The sequence below is a fragment of the Anser brachyrhynchus genome (genome assembly GCF_964034855.1).
Source record: "Anser brachyrhynchus genome assembly, chromosome: 5".
NCBI classification, from domain to species: Eukaryota; Metazoa; Chordata; class Aves; order Anseriformes; family Anatidae; genus Anser; species Anser brachyrhynchus.
In genome coordinates, this window is record NC_137699.1 from 2,547,536 (window position 1) to 2,569,880 (window position 22,345).

At 41.2% G+C, this 22,345-nt stretch overlaps 1 protein-coding gene and 1 long non-coding RNA gene across 3 annotated transcripts in view; both read right to left on the bottom strand.

Annotated features, from left to right (window-relative positions):
* SWAP70 (switching B cell complex subunit SWAP70) overlaps positions 1 to 22,345 on the bottom strand; it is a 41,619-nt gene that overhangs the window by 9,594 nt on the left and 9,680 nt on the right. For both annotated transcript variants that reach the window (XM_080593315.1, XM_080593314.1), the window contains exons 3-7: positions 17,437 to 17,610; positions 7,368 to 7,595; positions 3,228 to 3,374; positions 2,849 to 2,957; positions 1,405 to 1,586 (exon numbers count right to left, since the gene is read on the bottom strand). In XM_080593315.1, coding sequence (XP_080449441.1) covers positions 1,405 to 1,586; positions 2,849 to 2,957; positions 3,228 to 3,374; positions 7,368 to 7,595; positions 17,437 to 17,610 — 840 coding nt within the window. The remainder of the gene's footprint in view (positions 1 to 1,404; positions 1,587 to 2,848; positions 2,958 to 3,227; positions 3,375 to 7,367; positions 7,596 to 17,436; positions 17,611 to 22,345) is intronic.
* Positions 12,622 to 14,004, bottom strand: LOC308195594. Its single transcript, XR_013951660.1, has 2 exons — positions 13,336 to 14,004; positions 12,622 to 12,806 (listed from the first exon to the last, which is right to left on the bottom strand). It is a non-coding gene; the product is annotated as an uncharacterized lncRNA (long non-coding RNA).

Below are 22,345 nucleotides of genomic sequence, written 5' to 3' on the forward strand. Positions count from 1 at the left end.
AGGCTACCTTTTAAAGCATATTTTGCATTATGAAGCTTACACACATGGTAGAGTATAGGTGCTAAAATGAAATAAAAAGTGTTTTCCCCACTGTCAAACCAAAGATACATTTTGGGTGATTTGAATTTGCTTTCTAGACTCACCACCTTTAACACACACTCGCAATATTTGTAGTGGTTTTTTGTTTGCTTTTTGCTTTTTTCTTCAAATAAGCTAGTGTTTTAGCTAGCATTTTTCATTTAGGAAAAACTCAAGCACTGAGGCAGATCTGTCCTAAATGGGAATGCAAAAAAAAAAAAGAATGAATTTAGGAAGATAGTGAACAAAAGACTCTAGAGTAAGCATAGATCGGGACTGCTCTAGCAGCAGGGCCTCCATTCAGCAGCCAAGATGTTAGGCAGCAATGAGGAATTTAATGGCACTCAAGGCTATTTCAGTACACACTCCCCATTACAAGATATCACAGCAATAGGAGGTAGAAAGTATATCTGAGTAATAAAGTCTCTGTGAAGAACTATTACAGAGGCACCGCTTGTTCTAACATACAAAGATCCATCAGCATGTTCAGTCTACTGTTAGAGCATGCAGCTGCAGCAGAGGCACCTTTGGTCATTAGATGTAGGATAAAACCTATCTACGAGGAAATTAATTTATTGAGAGAGACTTCTGCTAAAACTCAGAAATTCCTAGTGCAGTTTTCAAGTTTCTAGAAGTCAATTCAATGTTAACAAGGAACATACATTTAAATGGTTTATAAATGGCTGGTATGTTTCTCAGCTCTACAAATCTCTCCCAAACTACTATAATAAAATTATGCCAATACATACTCACAAAAATCAATGTGCATCTTTGGATTCACTGTAAATTCAATTTATATCTGTGAAAACTACGTCTGTGTGAAGAGACTCCTCCACACAGTTCAAACAACAACTCTGGAAAAACTACCTAAGGAAATCTTAATGGAAAGCCCCAATTTTGGCAGACATTCCCAACAGGAAGAGGAAAAAAAAAAAAAAGAAGAATCAACCAAACAATAATGAGTAACTGACAAGACTAGATTCTCCAGTCCCTGAACCCCATCCACACCACAGTCGCAGTTCTCCTTCACACTAGCTTCACAAGACCTTCTTATGTACAGGCCTGGGCCACGTGAGTTAACCCCAAGGCCACTTGATCAGACCTTAGAAGCTGCTACAGTCAATGCTTAAGGCTTTATGGCAAGCTGACCCAGCAGACCTATTTACTTAGTGGCTTGAGCTGACATAAGCTCAACTCCTCTGCAGGAGTTCCCTTCATGTGTCTGAACACCTGAACAGGAAATAGATGCCAAATATACTTCAAGAAGCCCATCTCAACCACAGAGACCGAGCTTAAAGCGTGAAGGTCAGCAGCTTGTACTCCCACCTTTCTCACAGTCTCTAGTTCCTTCTGCTTGTTCTCGTTGGCTGTTTGCAGTTCTTTCATCTGCCGCTCCAACTCTTCTTGCTCAGCTAACAGCTTCTGGCGCAACTCTTTCCGTTTTTGGCGTGCTTCTTTGTGAGGTGGAGGACTCCCTGCTCTCAGCAGGCTCACAGTGGTCTGTATGGCTGGAAGGGATCATGCAAGGCAAAGGGAGAGGAACTGTACAACCCCAGTGAAGAAAAATGCTAAACTTTCTGGACAGCCTAGGTAAATAAATACCTGCGTTGTTCTTTTTGGTTTGTTTTTAATGTATTTTTAAACCAGAAATAACTTGTTGATTCTCCTAATTCTCATCAGGCTAGCTGTCAACACAAACCACTAGTAAAAGACAGTTTTCAATAGTCTGTGTGCCACAAGGTCAGGCAACTCCAATGCATTCTGCCAATTCCAATACTGATTTCTAGCATGCAGTGGACATACAAATCATTTGTATGCCTAGCTACGCAAAAACAACTTCACAATTTCCCACTCCCGAGATTCGGTGACTCTAATCAAGAAGTAGATTATGTTATCAAAGATATAGTTGCACCTATTTTCTTATAACCAATCTTAAACCCCTTTTTATTCTCACTGTTATTCACAAGAAGAACATTCTTCCAGTTTAAAAAGTTCTCATTTACTTATATTCAAGTAAGGAAATACACACACAGCAAAACTGAGGAGTAGTTGATGCTTTATCTGCCACTGCTGTAAAAAAATATCTCATTTGGGCATTTTGGAATCAAGTAATTCTTCATACATCAGACTTCGGTGCAATTAAATACGTGCTTCAGGTAAAAAGGGCAGTGTGAATGGAAGCACACAGCTCCAGATATTAAAATGCTGTACATATTTCAATGGTCTTGGCAACAGTGGCTTTGCAAAGGCTTCTACCTCACCCTGCAAAAGATGCATGTAACCATCATTCAGCATATTACCTGGGAAGGTCTCACAGAAGGAGTAACTCCTTCGTGGTAACAGAGAAGGAAGCCCCAGTTACAGCCTTATCCTCAGTTCATCAAACCACACTACCTCAAGCAAAACCATAAAATTAAAGCCAATTTATGATGCTGAACTGAACAAGCTTTCCCTTTCTCCCCAAACTAACAATTTTCTGTGTATTCCCTGCCCTTTCCCACATGCGCAGCCATACAGAAAAAGCAAACAATAACAGCAGTTTCATTTTGGTTATTGGCTGCTTAAATTGAGGCACCTGATTGAAAGAAGCTGATTCCCACTACATGGATCATTAGTCCTTCCTGAATCGCCAGTTCCTTGAAGATCACTTCCCACGTGCACAAAATGGAAATACCAAAAATTATAAGACTGAGAATTTTAGATTTGAGTAAAGCACTTCTGTAAGACTCCAGCTTACTTTGACAGGACTTTAAAAGTTTTGGAGCCTTACCTTGAATCCACTCCTGCTTCTTCTTTTTATCAGAGGCACTGATCTCAAAGCTTTTATCAAGACACTTTATGAGAAAAAGGCATTTCTTTCCATCTTTGTCAGGCAATGCCTGGAATGGATAACAGGATTATTGTCACAAACATTTATTTTAAAATTATATTCTCAAGCCCTATTTCTGCAGTTCCCTCTTACATATCTACAAATTCCACTATTAATAATGTTTATCAAAAGAGTGGGTATGGACTGGTTCATATAAAGTAAAAAACATTCTGTTAATTAAAGCTCTCAGGAGGTCCACCATGCTCACAAAAAAGAATAAATTCCTATCTTTAGAGACAGTCATGGTTGGTTGGTTCTTGTTTTTTTGTTTTATTTTTACCTCTACGCAACAGTTGCCATCCAGTATGATGTCTCCCTTCTTGTCCTTTAAATCTTCACTTACATAGTAGGAAATAATATTAGGTTTTAGTACAAACCACCGTTCTGTCCAATTTTTCCTTTTGTGACCTTTTTTCAACATATAACCCTGGAAAGGAAAAAAAGATAAAGATAGCTGAAATGCTTGGCCTGTGTTGAATCTCTTGGTCTTTTGGTTAGGTGGCCTAAAGGTCCAGCAGACTACCCAGAAAAGTTAGATCAAGGCCCTACAGACTTCCCCTACATGTTTCCATTCCTAATACCAGCACACTGGTATTGTTTAGCCCATGAGAAACCACCTACTGTTCTTCTGTCCTGTTTTTAAGTAACAGGGTTAACTGAATAATTATGCCAGTATTAAGTCATTATTATGACTCCTTGATGACCTTTACTATTTAATTTTCTTCATTCAAGTAGACATTTGCCATCACTGAAATTCATGGCTATTGCTTTAATGACAGATGTTATAAATAGATACATACATATCAACCCTCTTTGGATGCACACCCCAGTGATAGATACGGACCTAGACACCCTGTATCACCACCTCAACACCATCTGGGACACGTTCCCAGGTACAAAGCAAAAGCACCTCTGTCCTGGGAGTGGCCCCGCCCTGCCGGTACACTCATTTACTTTACCCTGCGACAGAAGTGACCCTGCATAAGCTGCTTCTATGAGCACGTTAGAGAAACTGATAACAGAACCATTCTCTTGGTGACTTCATTGGACGGGAGACAGCAACACTGGTCAAGTTTGGATTGTGTCTTAAGAGAACCAAGTTGTATCTTGATTTAAATGTTGTCAAGGTTTCACTCACAGTATTTTACTTGTACAGAAAGTTGATTCAGTCATCTTTTAGGAAAAGAGAAACACTTGTAAGCAAGTCCTGAATCTTGCTATTAGAAAGAGTTTTTCAAAAGAAGGAAGAGAAGGCCACACTTTGTCACTGAGCTTTATAAAAAGACTAAAAATTGCAATAATCTGTAATGATAACAGGTGTCATGATCAAATCATCCACGTTTATTGAATATTAACTTATCTAAAATATAAGCACTAAGTGCAGGTGTACTAGTAACCCTTTTATACTTTATCCAGTACAGTGATGGCAATTCAAAAGCCATCTCCTGGAAAAGAGGGTGCACAGGGAACGATACAATAGTTGGTTGCTCTTTCAGGCACTTGATTGTTAGTGGTCCTACGCAGGGGCGCTGTTGTGATCTAGAATCACAGAATATCCTGAGTTGGAAGGGACCCATAAGGATCATCAAGTCCAACTCCTGGCACCGCACAGGTCTGCCCAAAATTTTAGACCATGTGACTAAGTGCACAGTCCAAACGCTTCTTAAATTCCAACAGGCTTGGTGCAGTGACTACGTCCCTGGGGAGCCTGTTCCAGTGTGTGACCACCCTCTCGGTGAAGAACCTCTTCCTGATGTCCAGCCTAAACTTCCCCCGCATCAGCTTAACACTGTTCCCGGGGGTCTTATCACTGGTGATAATGGAGAATAGGTCACCTGCCTCTCCACTCCCCCTTGCAAGGAAGTTGTAGACCGCGATGAGGTCCCCCCTCAGCCTCCTCTTCTCCAGGCTGAACAGGCCCAGTGCCCTCAGCCGCTCCTCATATGTCTTCTCCTCTAGGCCCTTCACCATCTTTGTTGCCCTCCTCTGGACACTCTCCTACAGTTTAATGTTCTTTTTATACTGTGGTGCCCAGAACTGCACACAGTACTCGAGGTGACGAGGCAGTGATCTAGGCAGTTTTTATTCTAGAGCTTCAAAGTTTGCAGGTATTTCAGCTATAACTGACACTTCTGGAACAATATTCCCCAATTGCTTATGTATTTTTGTCAGACTCCTAACTTCAGAAGAAGTTTCAGTTTCATCTGGGATTGGACCACCTATATTGATAAAACTATGAAAAAACTATACAGAAAGCACTGTACCCAAAATATTTCAGGTTAAGGGGATGGAAAAGTTGGAAAGGAGACCACAAACATTTTTCTCTAATGTCTCTTAGCTATAGCAATTTTGGAGATAAGCAAACAAATGTGCTCTGACAAAAACCAAAGGTGTCTTTCTTTATAGGCCTGGGGGAAAGATTCAGAACAGTTGGAGGAGCTTGTTTGTGTTTAAAAAACAAAACCAGAGACACAGAAAATGGAAACCCTCCCCCAACACACATGGCTCGGCTGTGCTCTGCTCTTCTAGCTTGCTAAATGCGGCCAGAGCCAAGGCCATGCCTATTCCCTTGCTATTCCACCTCCTTGCTCTAGGACAGGAACGCACAAAACAGCTTGCTTTGCCTCCTCCGTACTTGGGTCCGAGGTCTGGGTGGTCGCAAGGGCGCATGAAGGATTCCCACAGCTTCACTCTTTCATGCCCTGCACACTCAAAGTCATAATCAGTTTTTTTCCCCTTGCTTATATACTGAGACAATCTTCTTTCAAAGCCAAGCCACACTGATATTTCCCCTACACAATTTCTGCAGAATCTGCATCTATTATTTCTGTGCATCAGCTTCATTTCTGACAGTTTCAGGAGGTATTTTCAAACCAGCTATCATGAGGAACACTTATTTCAGGAAACTAAAATACGACAAATTTAGTTATGACTACTACCCTCCATAGTCATAGAGACCCGAGATAACAGCACACAACAAAAGGGGTAGCGTGAAACTTGGCTACCATGTTGTCTGCCATTAATTGACACCTTGAAGCCATTGGGTACTGCAACAACCGGGACGATTCTGTGAATCAACAAGCTACCGGGAAACAAGCTGTGACTGAACTAGTTGGGTGAACGGAGCTCCTTTCTCCATCGGGCCAGTGATTGCCCAAGGGGCGCTGGGCCAAACCTTGACACAGACTATTTTTAAATGTCAAGGAACTATTCAAAGGCACTCAGACATCCTTGAGAAAGAGGCCCAGCCACCCAAAGAGGAAAGTAAGGAGACAGTCAAAAAAAAAGGGGCATAGGGAGAGGGAGAGACAACGCTCTTTTAAAACCAGAAAGCAATCCAATTTCCTTGCAATTTTCAAGTGGAAGGACTGATATGACACAGGTTATTTTATTTACATGGTATTGCGCAGCAGGATGACTTCATTTTGCACTCAACTGACTGTGTGTGAGTCCACCCCAGCCCTCACCTCCAATAAGCAACTCGGACTTAACAAAAATAGACCTCTGCATTGTTCTGTGGATATTCCAAAGGAATTTCCTGTTCCAAGACCTTCTGATGATTTCTTCGGAAGCCTGCCAATAAAGCCTTTTTTTCCTCCTCTCCTCTCCAAGAAGCCAAGAAATCATACATGAAAAAAAATTCATATCAGGTAAAAGTAATTTTTAAATAGCTATCTAAGTAGGCTCTGCTGTGACCACACAGATCCCTGAGATATTTATATTTCCCATGAAAGAAATGCAGTTTTAAAGCCATTACTAAGCTGATAATCTTGCCACTGGAAACCTGGAGAAACCAGAGACTGACAGGAGCTTGCTATGAATATGAAGGCCAGCATGACTTTTTGTGTTTGAGTACAAGTTGTTAGTCAAGTCACCTGCTAAGCAGAACAAGGAAGAAGAAAGCTCTGGAAGTTTTTGCCCAGCTGAAGTGGTGCAACTTAGAAGCAAACATTTCAGCTGGAGCAGTACCTTTCTTTGTACAGACCAGGCTGAATACACAAGGTGTATCAGCACAACTTTGCTACATTTTAACTCCAACTGAAAAAAAAAATAAAAAATTTCAAAGATTGAAGAGTTGTCACAAAATTAAGAATTGACAGTGTGTGGTAGCTGTTCTGTCAGCTAACAAGGAATTTATGCTATGGTGTAAGGTTGTATTTTAAGACAGCACACCTCTTTTCTAAAAGCAAATTCTCCCAACGGGCAACTCATTTACCATATTGCAACAATTACAGCAACCTGAAAAGCTGCAGTTTCTCCAATAGAAGTAAAGCCATATTAAAGAATCCTTAAAAATAATTTATCTGATTTCTCCCTGCTCTTTATCCATCAGGTAAAGAAATGTCAGTACAAGTTTAACATTTTGTAATGATGCAGTAACTTGTTCTATTTTAAAACATTAGTCCTCAGTGGTTCTTACCTGTTTGAGTACATCTAATATGAGCTCATTGAAGACTTCATTAATTGCCATTGACACTGTCTGTCGGTCCATCCCTTTGCTGAACTGCCCGCTTCCAATGAGATCAATCAGCTCCCATGCAGAAAGACCTTCTCGGCTGGTGTTGAGAGCAATCTTATAGTGGTCAAACTGCCCTTGCTGCCAGCCTGCTCCCATTGCTTCAGTGATTTTTTTAAGTAAATATTCAATCTGTACAGAAATATACACAGAAATTAATCATTTTCAGCAGACATGAAAATCAAGTGTTTCAGAGCTATAAACTAAGCTTCCTGTAGAAACTATCACTTACAGCTAGGTTCCTGTGTTCACATTCAGGCCCTTGAATATGCACAGCTTAATTAGCAAAGATTTTAGGCTCCTGTAGCCTTCTGTCTCGGCTGAACTTTTGACTGCCAAGCCCATCTGCAGCTACTCTCTTCATGGCAAACAAAGAATCGAACCTGTGAGCCTCTGGCAGTGTTCAGATTCCTACAGAACACATAGGACCTTCCCTGCAGCACCTTCCAAGCCATGACGACAAAAGTGTGAGAAAGCAGGAAGTTTCAAGAAGCGTTTGTGGGAAATAAAAAGCAAACAAATTACAAACAATAACAGTAAGGTGGCAGTCTGGACAAGAAGCAAAATGAAAAACCACCAGTCTATGACCACATATCTTAGTCTTTACCTGGCTCCTCTTCTCCAGCTCTCAGCCACTCCACCACTGGACATAACGTTGACATAGATACCAAGAGAAGCAAAAGAACATATTTTTCACCTCTGCTTTTACTGTTTTCAAAATGAACTCTTTCCTCCTTTAGTCTTTCATCATTCTGTACACATTACCACAGGGCAATACTTCTAATAACACTAGTCAAACAAACACAAGAATGTAAAAGATGTAAAGACAGTTGGGTTTCTTCTTTTTTTTTAAATTCATTTTCAAACTCATCACTCTTTGCTTTTTGAGCACCACAATATTTTTAAACTAAGTCCATCTACAGCTTTATGCATGGGGAAAATTACTCTTTAAACAAAATAATTAGCGAGAACCTTTCTACAAAGACCTCTATACATCAAAGTAAAAACCACACTTCTGAGTTTCTGTAAGTGAGGTCACATGATACCAATTGCGGAGTTCAACCCAGTGCTGAAGACAGACCAAGCTAATGTCACCTTCTGCGGGTTTGGGTGACAGCTGACTGTTTCCTCACCAGCTTTTGCAGGGAAACACGCTGAGTGCAGTCGCACACCACCACCTGACAGTTCTCTGCAACCAGCCAGCAGCCTCTGTGCCCTTTGGAGGCCTGAGCTGAGCGCTCAGTGACCCCGCGCTGCAGACCCACTTCCCGCCCAGCTCCCCAAAGGGCTGGAGCAGAACTGCGTCCCTCAGCGCACTCCTGCGGGCCTTCATCCCAGCTCCTTGCATCCCTCCCGGACAGAAACCACACGCTGCAAGGCAGAGGTGGGGAGGGAAGGCAGCACGATCCCTTCAGGTGCTCTCTGTGCGCATGGAAAGGAGTGGATTTCTTTAGGTGCTGTGTTTCTGAAGGTTAGCCCTGATGGATGGTCCGGTCCACTTTCAGCTTACCTATGCTAGGTATGGTTTTGGAAACACTAAATGACTCAGGAGTCTGAAAGCCATTATCAAAAATGACTCACGTGGACAGTGTGAATGTGCCTCACTGGAAAAGGGTGGAAACTGAATGCTTTCCAGGACTTTGTTTTTCTCACCCCTGATGTTGCTTCACCTCTGTTCCTCAGCACTGCTTGGGAACAGATCGTAATTCCTCCTAAGGCTAAGGAAAACCCCAGCCAGGAGAGCCGGGGATGTTTCACCACAGAACAAATGACCTTTTCAGCTACAGCTCAGAGTCACCTTTCAGCTGGCCTAGCAGGCTTTTGAGCACTCAGCAGTCTCTTCTACATAAGAGGTTTGGGAGTACAAAGAAACACGAATGTTTTTCCCCTGACACATTTCACGACAAGGACTTGCCAAGCCTTGAGCTTTTGCTGCAGTGTACACGCTGATTTTGTGGCTGCTGCTTCTCCCTCTCACAACTAGTACAGGCAAATCCCTTCTCTTCCCTCACATCCGTGATCAAGAAACATGTAACCAGGACACACTCATCTCACAAAGCAGTAAATTACCAAACGTGAAATTCACCTTCTACAGATGGGTGAGGTTTCACTACTATTTCAGCTCAGTAACTATTCTTAGTCTTATAGCCCCTATTCTAACAGCACATGGGGATTAACGCTGCCACAGCAAAACAGAGGAGCTACCGAAAGCCACGGCACTGCCAAGAGAGAAAGTTCCCATTGGCAGGATGCACCCTTCCCTTGGAGGCACGCCTTCACATCCTCCTCCTGAGGAGCCTCTTCAGAGCAGACACTAGCCAGGCACAACTTAGGCCCTTTGGGTGGGTGCAGAAGTTGTAGCTTTCCGTGTCAGCTTCACCAAGTAAGGAAGGTAAGTATTTTAGCTCCCAATGCAATTCTTACCAGCCAAGACACAATTTGATTGGGGGCCTTCACAAAAGCAGCATTCCAGCTGTAGGCAAGTGCAACTCCCGCAGGGCACAAAGTCTGTGGGAATCCCCAGCGGTGACTTCCAGCCCTGCACGGCCACGTCCGTGCCCTGGCAAGTGGCCCTGGGGCTGGCAGGGGCTGCTCGCGGCAGAGCGGGTGCCTGCTGCCTGCAGAGCACGGCCTCCAGCCCAGCCTCGCGGCGCTTCCACGCACGGGCTCATTAGAGCAGCCAGATGGCAACCAGGATGTTTTGGCATGCCCTCCCAAGAGGCCAACATAAAACTTTGTTAGGTCTCTGTAAAATTCAGTACTCGACTCCGTTAAATATCTTTAAATACACTTTACTGTTTTTCGCTTTCCAACATCCTTATGTTAAAAAATTAATCTAAGGCTTCTGAGCAGTAGCTACCATAAATCCTCAGCATTCAGTTAAAGGCAGGAAGCAGCATACTTTCTACTTCCAAATTTTATAGAAAGGGAAATTACAAAAACAGAAAATAGCAACAACAAAACCTTCACAGCATGCAAGAACAGTAGCACTGCAAACTTGTTTCCAAACAAACCTAAATACTGATGAACTGAAATTATAATTGATAAAGGAATAGTTTTTTTCTCATGTTTGAAATATGTTCTGTCCCTCTGAGCAGCATGAATTCTGAACTACAATTCTGTACTTCAGTTGAAAGGGAAGCTAAAATAACTAAGGCTTAATTAAGAAGGTGTTGTACTTGCAAAAATGCTAGATAGTGATTAAAAAAATAACTGTAAAATTTATTGTTCTGATTTCACAACCTATTACACTGCCTTGAGGCACATGATTCTCAAATTGCTTTGGTTAATTACTTCAAAGTACTAGGACTCACTATCAGAGAAAGGAACAACAACAAAAAAGTCATACCTAAACAGATATTTTTTTTCAATTCTTTGCTCAAACCATATGAACAATACACATACCAAACTAAAGATCTGGAAAAGAAATAATGCAAAACTGTGCAAAACTGTTGGCTATTACATGATATCACGTAATGCACTGAAAGTAAGCACTAAATATAATGCACTAAAAATATTCTTTACTTTTATGTAATTTGTGTACATTTTTTTTCAATTATTGGAACAGATTTTAGCATTTTAGTCTGCTAACCTCCCATCTACAGGTGACTAACATCACCAAAAATATCATAAAATCCCAGTAAAGTATGTATTTTAAAATAATGAGATGTCTTAACTCATCTTATATGAAAGGGACTCGTGCATGTTACAGTTTAGTTTTTAAAATAAAACACCTCGAGCTTTATCTTTTCTTCAGCTAAGCACACGGCTAACCAAAGTCTCCATACAAATTATGTCTGATGTATCTGCTCAATAGCAACGAGTGTTGGGGTGGGCTATGGATCACTGCGAGATAAGTATAAGCAAGTAAGTCGTATCTGGCAAATATGGAAGCAAACAAGAGACCATTCATTACATGCTCAAATGAGGAACCTCAGAGAGCAAGCGACATTTCCCCTCCTCCACAGAGACACGTCCACTCAGCAAATAACTGACAAATTAAGCATACTGGCTCACGCATAATCTGCTCTTGTGGTTAAGAAGCAGAGCGTTAAAAAGCAAATGTGAAGCAACGTTTGCTGCTATTCTGACAGGACCTTACTCACTGATACAGACATAACATGGCTGGGGTTTTATTTCAGAAGGACTGACGTTGCACCCGCTGTTATGAACCAACTGGCTTTGCAGTACGAAAAACTGATTCCATCCCAAATCAACATTTTTCAGACAGAACTTTGTCAGGAGAAAACAAAAAAGAACAGAAAGAACAGAGGCTCTTTAAAGCAAGCTGTACGACCTGCTTGGTACCTTCTTTCAGAGGACATTTTTTCTTTTCCCATGTTTCAATACCTATTTGTTTTTCCCTTCCAGATATTCCTGGCACTATTCGCCACAGGGAATGAAGTTCCACAGATGTTTCACATATTCTTCTGATATATAAGTGGATCTCTTAGAGAATGAAAAAGGAAAAATAGTATCAAGGAGGCCTTCATGCCCAACAGAGCATGTCAGACAAGACTATTCTGGTTCATGCTATTCAAATAGGGTTTGTGATATTAATAGTGCAGATGTAAAATATTTTTTAAAAAAATTAAAAATCCACATTGTACAAAATTATGTGGAAGCACATGTTATTGGGCAAGAGATGTGAAAACAATTATATCCCATTTCACAGTCCTCATTGATTCCTTTCCCCACCCCATCAGAACATCACGTACTCTAATACTCTGAAGTCAAATGTTTGATTCTGCCTTTCCAACAACCAAAAAAAAATCCCCATAATAGAATTCATTGACCTCACAGATAACTACTACTCTGGAACAACAGTTTGTGAAAACTGTGTTCATCATCCAGTGTAGAACTTTTTTTTTTTTTAAACTGAAATTAATATTAAATAGTTTAACAAAGTTCAACTCAAAAAACAGTGCCCAAGAAAGTCCTAAGGACAACTTGCTGCGTAAGGTGAAAATTCTCTCAGCTTTCACAGCAGTCAAGGAAAAATGGGTAGAAGTGATACAAGTCAAAGGTTTCTCTTTGCCCAGAGAAGCTGTGGATGCCCCATCCCTGGAGGTGTTCAAGGCCAGGCTGGATGGGGCTTTGGGTAACCTTGGTCCAGTGGGAGGACCAATCAGAAGCACCACACACAAAACTTTCATTCTAGTTGCACCAGTTTTGTTTTTATTTCTGAATGGCTAAGATTCAATTCCCAATATTTTGTTCATTGTATCAGTTTCTGAAGATAGAATGCAAACAAGAAAGCAAAAGTGGCCACAAAAAACATTTCTGCAAAAAATTCCTCCAGAGGAATCACCACTGGACAGCTTTAGACTTCCACCTCCCAGTCTAAGAAAAAAAAACAAAAACACAAGATTCAGATCCTCTTTGTACTAAGTGGAAGGATTAGAAATGCCATGTTAATACAGCTGAAGGCTGGAGGATAAACAGAAAATGACTGTACAAATCTTGCTTCCTCAAGAAGTCAGGCCTAAAAAGCAAAGATAACAAATATATTAGGCTTACTTAAAACAAATTATGCAAATGCTGTATTGCAACACAGCGGGTGTACAGCTTGCAGCGCACATATGGGCAAGTTTCACCATCAAGGATGGCCCCGTAACACAGCTAACAACATACCACAGCTTCAGGCAATAAAGCATTCCCAAGACTGCAGTCACATGTCCAGAAATAAAAAAGGGGAAGTGTTTGGAAACCTTTTTATAAAACAGAAAACGTCTGGTTAAACAACACGAAAGCACACAAACAAGACTGCAACAACTAAAAGAGGAGACATAAGGAAAGCTCATGGCAGACTAGAAATATTTCTCCTCTTATGCCAGCAGTTCTCTCCACATCTCTTCCTTTTAATTTTTACCTTCTGGTGGAAGAGGTAAGCCCTGTGAGAGCTGAAGGAAACACATATTTGGATGCCTGCATTTCAGACGATCTGGTGGAAGAGACCAGCTGTGGGGAGGGGAGCAGTTACCACCTGGGCTCTTGCCTTCTGGGCACACGAGCGACCCAGCTGCTTGGTAAAGTGCTGCCCACTGCAACAGGACACAGTTCTGTTGTTAGCCAAGAATGATATTAATTCTGAAATCTGTCCATCAGGACTAATTTTAACTCAAGCAAACAAAATACAGCATTGATCTTCTCCAGTCCAGCTGTGCCTCTATGAAATACCACCTTCACTGAGTTTACAGAAATGTTTTACTTCGCGCATACCCCAGCTTCTCACTTGAAAGGAGAGGGAGCTTTCAGCTTTGATACCATTTTGCATTTCCTAGGGACAGGAACGCCTTTGCAAAACAGACACTTGTGGACCTCTGTTCTTTCCAGCTCTCCTGCCTGCTCCCAGCTGCCAACCAGCAGCTAGCAGAAGCCACAGTGCAGTCCAAGGCTGTGACCAGCTGAGCCTGGTGCCTTCCACAGCCAACACAGACACACAAGCTCTTGTGCCTGTGACACGGCATCTCTCCGTAAGCACAAAGTCACATCCAAAAACTACACACCCTGACCCAGGCCCTTCTCCATGCTGGATTTCACTAACCTTACTCCCCTCAAAGGGCAGGCTGCCATCCTTCCTTCCACAGCAGGTGAAGAGCCCAGGCCAGGCGCTACCTCTGGATTTCTGTCCAGTCTCTGCTAAGCGAGCAGCTGGGGCAGCTTCTGGCCCTTGTACCACCTTGCTACTGCTTCTGAATTTCCTCTTTGTAACTGCTTTCCTTGCTCTCGGTTTCTAAAGCTCTCCTCAGCTTGCATCTCTGAAAACTTTCCAAAGTAGACTGTGTTCCACTCTCTATTTGAGCAGCTGCTACAGCAGTTTCCAATTTTCTGCCTGATCAACACCTGGGCAGGGAATCAAGCCTTAAAGCTTTGCAGGTGGGGGTAGCCCCTCCACAGTTAGCTTTCTGATATGAAAGGCCTAACACAGCAGCACGAGTGCAAATGTACACAACGCTGGTACAAGGAAAGACAGTAGCGTCAACTTTCAGTCAAAGTAGCGCAAAGAAGGTGAGATCGCACTCAAGGCAGAGAGTTTTCCAGATAAGACTGCTCAGACAAGTGCAGAAAGAGTTCATTTCATTAAAATAAAAAAGTAAAATATCAGATGTGCAGACAGATCTCAAGGAGCAGGTCCTCTGAGGAGGAGGAAGAGAAGGCATCCTTACAGCCACATGAAGTTGTATCAACACCTTCACTGGGGATGTAAGAAGTTCCCTCTATCATAATCCTGCCATCCACAAGAGGGATGCAAAAAGCAATCACCTCTCCAACCTGAAAGTATGATGGAAGTTTCCTAATTACTGTTTCCCTAAAGGGTGGGGGGAAGCCTAAGAGGTGGGAGGGAGGAGGTGAAACAGCTGGATTCCACACAAAGGACTCTGACTAGAAACTGCAGTAAACTGCATGTTGCAATATTCACAGCCAACGATAAGAGAAACAAACAGGGCTGGAGGAAGGCTTGCTCCCTGGCTGAGAAGTTATAGTGATTCATGAGAGGTTTACATTTGTCTTACCCAAATACAAACATTGCAGAACAGCAACGGTTCCATCACCCTCCGATCTGTTCTATCTACACTTTGCAAAAATCCCTCGTCATAGCTCATTTATACATGATGTGGAAGTCATTTTTAAATTAAATGATAGGCAATGCTATAAAGTGGCAAAGACTAAATATATAACCAAGTTTTATTTTGAACTTGAGAGGCATAAAAAGTAAATGGAAAGAAAAATACCTTGATTAGGTATCACTACCATTCTGAATACTACTGAAAAAAGATATATTCAGATGAAAATTCTCAGTATTAATACAACAATTGCAAGTCTGCACAAAAAATGCCTTGGAAATCTGGAGCTTAGATGTAACATTTAAAACAAAACAAAAACAAACCAAAGACATAAGAACTTAAAAGGCAGATATGGTAGGTCATACAGAGAAAACAATATATATATATATATATATTCAGAAAGCAGTATATATATATTTATATATGTATTTATTTATATTTATAAAGCACCTATCACCATATTGATAAACACTCATAAAGTAAAACTTTGCATCTTTACTTTTGGAATTTTGAGTAAAAGAGTGAGTAAATGTGGAATTTTCCAGAAGCACAGACAGCTCCAGGAGGACCGACAAGCCAGAAAGGAGTGCATTCAAAAGACAGCATTCCTCCACTAGCTGATTACATTACCTGTGTGGTCTAAGGCAAAAGGTTAAAGAGTGAATACAGGCATTGTATATGATAAGAACAGAGCAGCCTTTCTTTGCCAGGCTCTCTAAGTGTTCTTTAAAGAGCATTGCACAATTTAAATCTTGCCGTAATCAAGGATATGCAGACACAGATCCACCCTAGAGTTTTAAAAATAATCCGAGTTAAAGAGCAATACAGGTTAACCCTGGGCATTAAGGACGAGAAGAAAAGCAGACAACAGTAGCTACAAAATCTGGAGAGCCTCCTTTGGGCTCAGCGCTGACTGCCAACAAACAGCATGTTGCCATTACCCAACACCAGCTTGCTACAGCAGCACAGCCCGGGGGCTGGCTTGGTGGAGGGGTCATGAGCGAGCACCTGAGAGCTGGCAGCTCGGAAGCTTCCAACCATGCCAACAAATAAGGAGATGTGAAATATCTACCCTCAGGCAAGCCAGGAAGCCCAACCGAAAGCACAATGACAAACCAGAGACATGGGTGGATTTGAGTCCCAGGTTCAACAGCCATTAGTGACTCTCACCTCCTACCAAGGCCAAATCTGCCACCATTAAGAAAGGAGCTGTGTTGGCTTTTATAAACATGATCTCCACCTCCTTGAACTGAGAACAACAACAACAAGAAAGCGAGAAGACTGTCCTATTTCTCCCGGGAATATAAAAAGGCCTGGTAGGACCCTATCATCACCAGTCTGGCAAAACCAGAAATATGCAGAGTGAAAGTCTCCTGTGAAAAAGTAAGTGATATGGCAAAACCAAGAGGTTCATTTCGATAGGCAAAAGGCATTCTCTCTACTTCATGGTTTGGCACATCAGCTCAGAGTCACTCAGGTATGCCATTTTGGCCTACTCTAACTTTTCAAAAATTTCTAAAGATGTATTAATTGGTAACTCCAGTGCTGTCCTGCTAACCCCTGGGATTCCTGCAAATGGTTTTGCAGAAGACTATTTATGCCTGGAATTCTGATCTTTCTCCTTCTTGCCTCGCCCCTCCCCAGGGGGAAAAGCTTTAAATTGTGAAGACTCCAAAATCTTGCTTTAGGTTTAAAATACCTATTTGAGTATTGCCCCTACTTGCTCATGCGCTTAAGGCATAGAGAGATCTCCCTGGCATCTTGCTCACTACAGTCTATTCCTTCAACCATTTAAAGCAAGAGTATTCAGATGGTGGCTGCTTTTGTTCACAAACAGACATCATCTGAAAACTTTGTACTTCTCCTTTTTATCAGGAGGGTGCCATGAGACTAAAGATTCATCTTGCAAGTCGTGGTAACACAGAGCAGAGAGGAGAATTTTTTTTAGAATCACACTGATGTACTAACTGTGCAAAATTTTAATCACATATAGGCAAGTGCAGTGATTAATTATCACAACAGGTACTACTCATGAGTGAGATGAGAACCTGAACAGCTCCAAGTGCTTGTACTGGAACTGGCCACCGTAGCACCTGACGGTCGTCACAGACTGCAAAATAAGCTGTGTACTGGGGGCCAGCCAGCACGTCCCACTTGCTCTGGGCTGTTTAAATGACAAAAAATAACCATCAGTATCTAAAGTATCCTGCAGGATCCCCACATATGCATCCCAGAAGACAAAGAAAAGCACCTGAGGCATTACATTATTAAAGGAGGAGAGTTAAAGTTTTACATCAAAAGAAAAAAAAAATATCTGAAATCTCTAGGGAGTAACAACCATTAACATAGCCCAGCTGGGGCACTAAGCAAAGTGATGTTAAATGGCACAAGTTTTTGTTTCTTACCTCCTCAGGTACAATGATTAATGGATATTTGTCCTCTGATAAGAAGTTAAAAATAACCCACACTTTAAATGCATCTTCATCACTGATCTGCAAAGGACTCTTAGAGAGGTTCTTTTTAGCACAGAGAGTCCAGCACATTCTGTTGAATTCAACCTTGTCGAAGTTTCCTTGAACCTAAAATGAAGAAATTGAACCAAAAAAAAATTAATATGCATGAATGGCACAGGATAACAGACAGACAAAGTTTAACAGACTAAGTCGTACTAAAAGCACCAAGGAAATTCTGGTTTGCAAGAAACATCAAGGCCCAAAAAGAGCACTGCCGCAGCCCGATCTGATTTCCTGCACCGGGTAAACTACAGAATTTCTTCCAGTAAAATCTGCATCCAACCTCCAATTTCTGGTCGAGTTAATAACACCCTGACTTCATGTGAAGGAGGCTACAGTGCATTTTGCGTTTCCTCTAGCTCATTAGCCTTAGCTCCCAAACCACCTTCATGAACATTTTTAGCTCCAGCTGCCCTTCTGTTGCACTTCTGTTGAGCACTAAGACACAATATAGTAAAGCCATTATAACAAAAGCTACATGTGGACACGCTAGAAGTAATACGGGAACAGTAATTGGAAAAGACCTTTAAAGTTCTTCTACTTTATATTACTCAAACGTAACTCTTGTAGGAAAATATTCATAACTATGTAGTCATTTTTTCTTGAACACTAATCCACCTAAAACTTTTTCTCTTTCTCCGACTCCCAAATCTTCACTTTACTGATAAAAAAGTTCCTCATTTGTATTATCCTTTACCATACCTAGCATCTGTACATACCCATCTGTGAATTATTTACATATCCGAAAGCTTTCATTTCCTCTATTTTGTTTTTAAACCCTCATTTATGTTAGAGATTAAATATATTTATCTCCCTGTAGCTTTGCCATGCTATTTCTCTGCCGACATGAAACTAATGAAGACATGTTCTGCACTGTAATGGAAGTCTCTTGAGATTTTGGAAAGCATGTGTAAGAAATAGGGTCTTGCACCTCATCTGGGAACAACACTGGTCATACTCTTCGCCATTTTCTTATGATACGCCAAGCTTGGATGCCGCAAGGACACCATAATAAGCTGCATGACTTCCTATCCAGTCTTGTAACTGGTCAGATATAACGGAGGGTGAGCCACAGTGGCTTAAGTCAAAGTTAGACTAAGAAGTGGATAAACTGATGTGGGTGGAGGAAAAAAAGAAGGCCGAGGTAAACAGGAAACCAAGCCTTTGCCAACCAGCACTTTACAGTACAGTTTCCAGGACTAAAAGTGAGACTACGAAAGAAAACCATAGACTTTGCATGCTTGCAGAGCCTGCCACCAGTGTGTCAATGGAAGAGGCACGCTATTACTGTCCTTTGAAGGAGGCAGAAGCTGTAGGAGCCACAAGCTCAGCACTATGGCTGTTTGCACGAGAAACACAGTATTTAAATGGAACATTGGCTAAGCAAACAAACGCCCTTTGGAAGAGCAGCTAGAAGCCAGGTTTCCTCCTCCTGTCTGCCAGCACCTCATCCCTTGGCTACTTTTGCCTGTGCTTTTTCCTGCCTGTCCCCCGAACCCTGCCCAGCAAGACCTGACTTCCTTTCTAAAACAGCTTTACTCGCCCGGATGATGAGCACTTCCACCTTGGAAATGTCCTAGTGGTTGCACTGCTCTGAGGAAAATGCTGATGGAGTGGGAAACCTCCCCTCCTCCAGGAACCGCCCAGCCAGTGCTCCAGGCACCACAGGCAGGGCGGGTGGCTCTACAAGGCAGCTCACCTCGGCACGCACAGCCATCAGCAACCACGTGGAGGCAGATGGCAGGGAGATGCCTCACACATGGGCCCCAGCTGGGGTAAAAGCCAGCGGTTTCTGTTCATCATGCCAGAAAGAGGCATCAAAACCCAAGTCACCCACAGCACTTACTGCCACCAGGATTAGGCAGCAGCTGAGCAGGAGGTTTCAGGACAGCTCTGACTGGGTCGCACCACGCCACAGTCCCATGTCAGATGTGTGCCTTTTTGTCAGAATCCAGACTTGATTCTGAAAGGGACTTCATAAAGAGTGTCCATGTGGCATCCAGAGCACAGACACTGTTTAGAGATTATTCAGAAAAAACAATCAGATGAGCACGCAAACCCCAGCTCTCCAAAATAACTCTCCAACTCACCTCTGTTATGTTTTTGTGTTTGTTTTTTCCCTAAATGATCCCTGGCCGGCTGTTAAATAAAGGATATAATTACCAAATCATTGTTCTGGGGTTCCTGGGAGTTGTGGGTGGAACTGAATACTTCTCTTTAATGAAGGATAAAATTTTCCCTCAACAATTTCACGTAGCAATGCTATCTATTTCTGGTACATAAATTCTTGAAGTACATTTGTGTAGGGTGGAAGGGGAAGGAAGGAGAAAAGTCCACAAAGAAAACCAAATCAACTTTACAGCTAGGTCCATGCTACACAACTATTGGCTGGGCTACGTTGGCTCCTTGGCTGGCAATGCTCCACTCCAGGTGACTATAATAATAATTACTCCGAAGTAATAATTACTCTGGTGAACAATCTATCTGGATGTATAAGAAGTAATTTCTAAACTGCTTCAAAAATTTAAAATATTTGAACAGTTTCTAAAGTTATACTTCAACTCATTTGCAAAAGTACCTCTAGCTTAACTAAGAAACTGTAAAAATAGAAAATTTTCAAACAGAAGGAACTGATGACCAAAAAAACCCAAGTCATAAACACATACACATGTTGCTTTTTAATGACACAGACAAAACATATTTATTAAAAAAAAGATTGGGTCAAAGACTACCCTGGAATTTCAATTTAAGAATAATTTCCCAAATGGCTTCAGTTATTGTGAGACTCTACCATGAATCTTATGCTGATGAAACCTTGATGTGAAACTAAAATGGGAGATTTACGAAACTCAACTGAGAAACCAGAATTTCTATTCCATTAGGCCAGAATACTCATCCTGCTTGCAATCTGCACAAATATCACACAATTCCATTGCTTAATGAATTAATGAATGCTTGTAAAGAGATTTTTCCTGTGCACTAGTACCTGATTTTAACTGTACTTTACAGAGTTTGTCCAAACTATTTGAAGTCACCTTGTTATTTGGAAACTTCTACAGTACTCCACACTACAACTGCACAGCAGCTATTGCTTTTATTTATGAGTCTGTCTGAATGATGGAACATGCAACATGAACCAATGCTGCCAACTGCTTGCAGTCTTAGAGATCAAAATATACTGTCAAGATACCTACTTTCCCTTTCTGAGAAATTCAACGAAATAATCAAAAGAAAAATGCAGCAAACCCCATACAATTTTCTAGATCTTAAATTCATAGCTATATGCAAAGTTTAAATGACCATCATCAGTAACCTACCAAGTAACTCTAAAACATGAGGAAATACAAAATATATTTGGCTTAAGTACAAACGATGAGACCAGGCCCCAAAATATTATAAGCACTGGTAATGTAAACAGCATTCGCTAAGTTGTCTGGAAGATGAGATAACAATATAAGGGGTTTCAAATGATGCCCTTCATTGTCTGCCCCCAATATGACTCTTCCCTGCCAAATAAGGCATACTGTAAAGTACCGCCATCAGCACTATAGAAAAGGAAACAACATTTTCCATTGGTATTAAAAGACATGCATTGTAAATAATGGAACACATCTAATGCAGTTATGAACCCAAGTAAAACAAACAGTGAAGACGTTATCTGTCTGCTAAGTCACAAGAAGCATGGTACTGGAGTGCATCATTCAGACAATACGAGTTATTCAAATTACTTATTCAACTTTCCTATTTGGATAAAGTAAATTTGTTGCAACCTATTTGTCTCATCAGACTGCCAATTTTGCTTTTCTTGATGATTATTTGGTTTTATATAAAGAGGCTCTATTGCACAGTAAATTAAGGTAAGCCAGCACTAAAGAATATAAAAAGTGACAATTGCATTTAAGAGTATCACAGGGGTTATTTTAAAAGATTACAAAGTCCACCCAATACAATTATAACAAAATTCTTAGAGTCACAGTTACATATCTCTTTCAAAAGAAATGTAAGGATTCATTCTTCAAATATTTTGCTGGTGTTTTAAGGCAAAATGCCTTGAGATCAAGTTCTCTCATAAGCCAGTTGCTCAAGAAACCAGAAAATACGTAACTGGAAATTGAGAGAACTTCCTCTGTATCTGGGGTTATGAAGTACTAGTCCTTCTTTAGCAGCTTTACTTAGCAATATGAATTAATAACATTTGTCCTACAGTCACCTCATCTAGAAGAACAGACTATGCCTTGGAAGAATGAAGAACGAAGAGGGTTCTTGTTTGCTTTTTTTGTTTGTTTGTTTTGAACAAAGGAGACGTGCCATGAATCAGTGACTCATCCCACTGCATGTTGTCTTCTGGCCTGACATAAAGTCATCTCTGAAAGATGTGATGTCACAACTAGTCCACAAAGGTAACCTTCTGTGTAAAGAATTTCTCTGATTTTTAATACTACATATATACACTGTTTTGAGACATTTAGTCAGGATTAAATAATGTGAAGTTACAGGGAATTTAATACTGTTCCCTACCATTTTCAGTTAACAGTTAAGATAAACCAGTGCTATTGGTATATCATGCAATCATGAGAAGCCAGAGTAGGACATGAATAAAAAAAAAACAACACAAAAAACTACACAGTCGCACTCTTTCCTTTCATAACAAAGCAAGGTAGCTTGTCCTGTGCTTCTACCATGGGGTAGGAAGATGGCCAGAGTAGCCAAATGCTGTAAGTTCACACCAACTGGTTTATGTAACCAGGTCTTTCATTTTTAAATTAAATTAAATTACTTAATAAATCCAATTGTTCCTCAT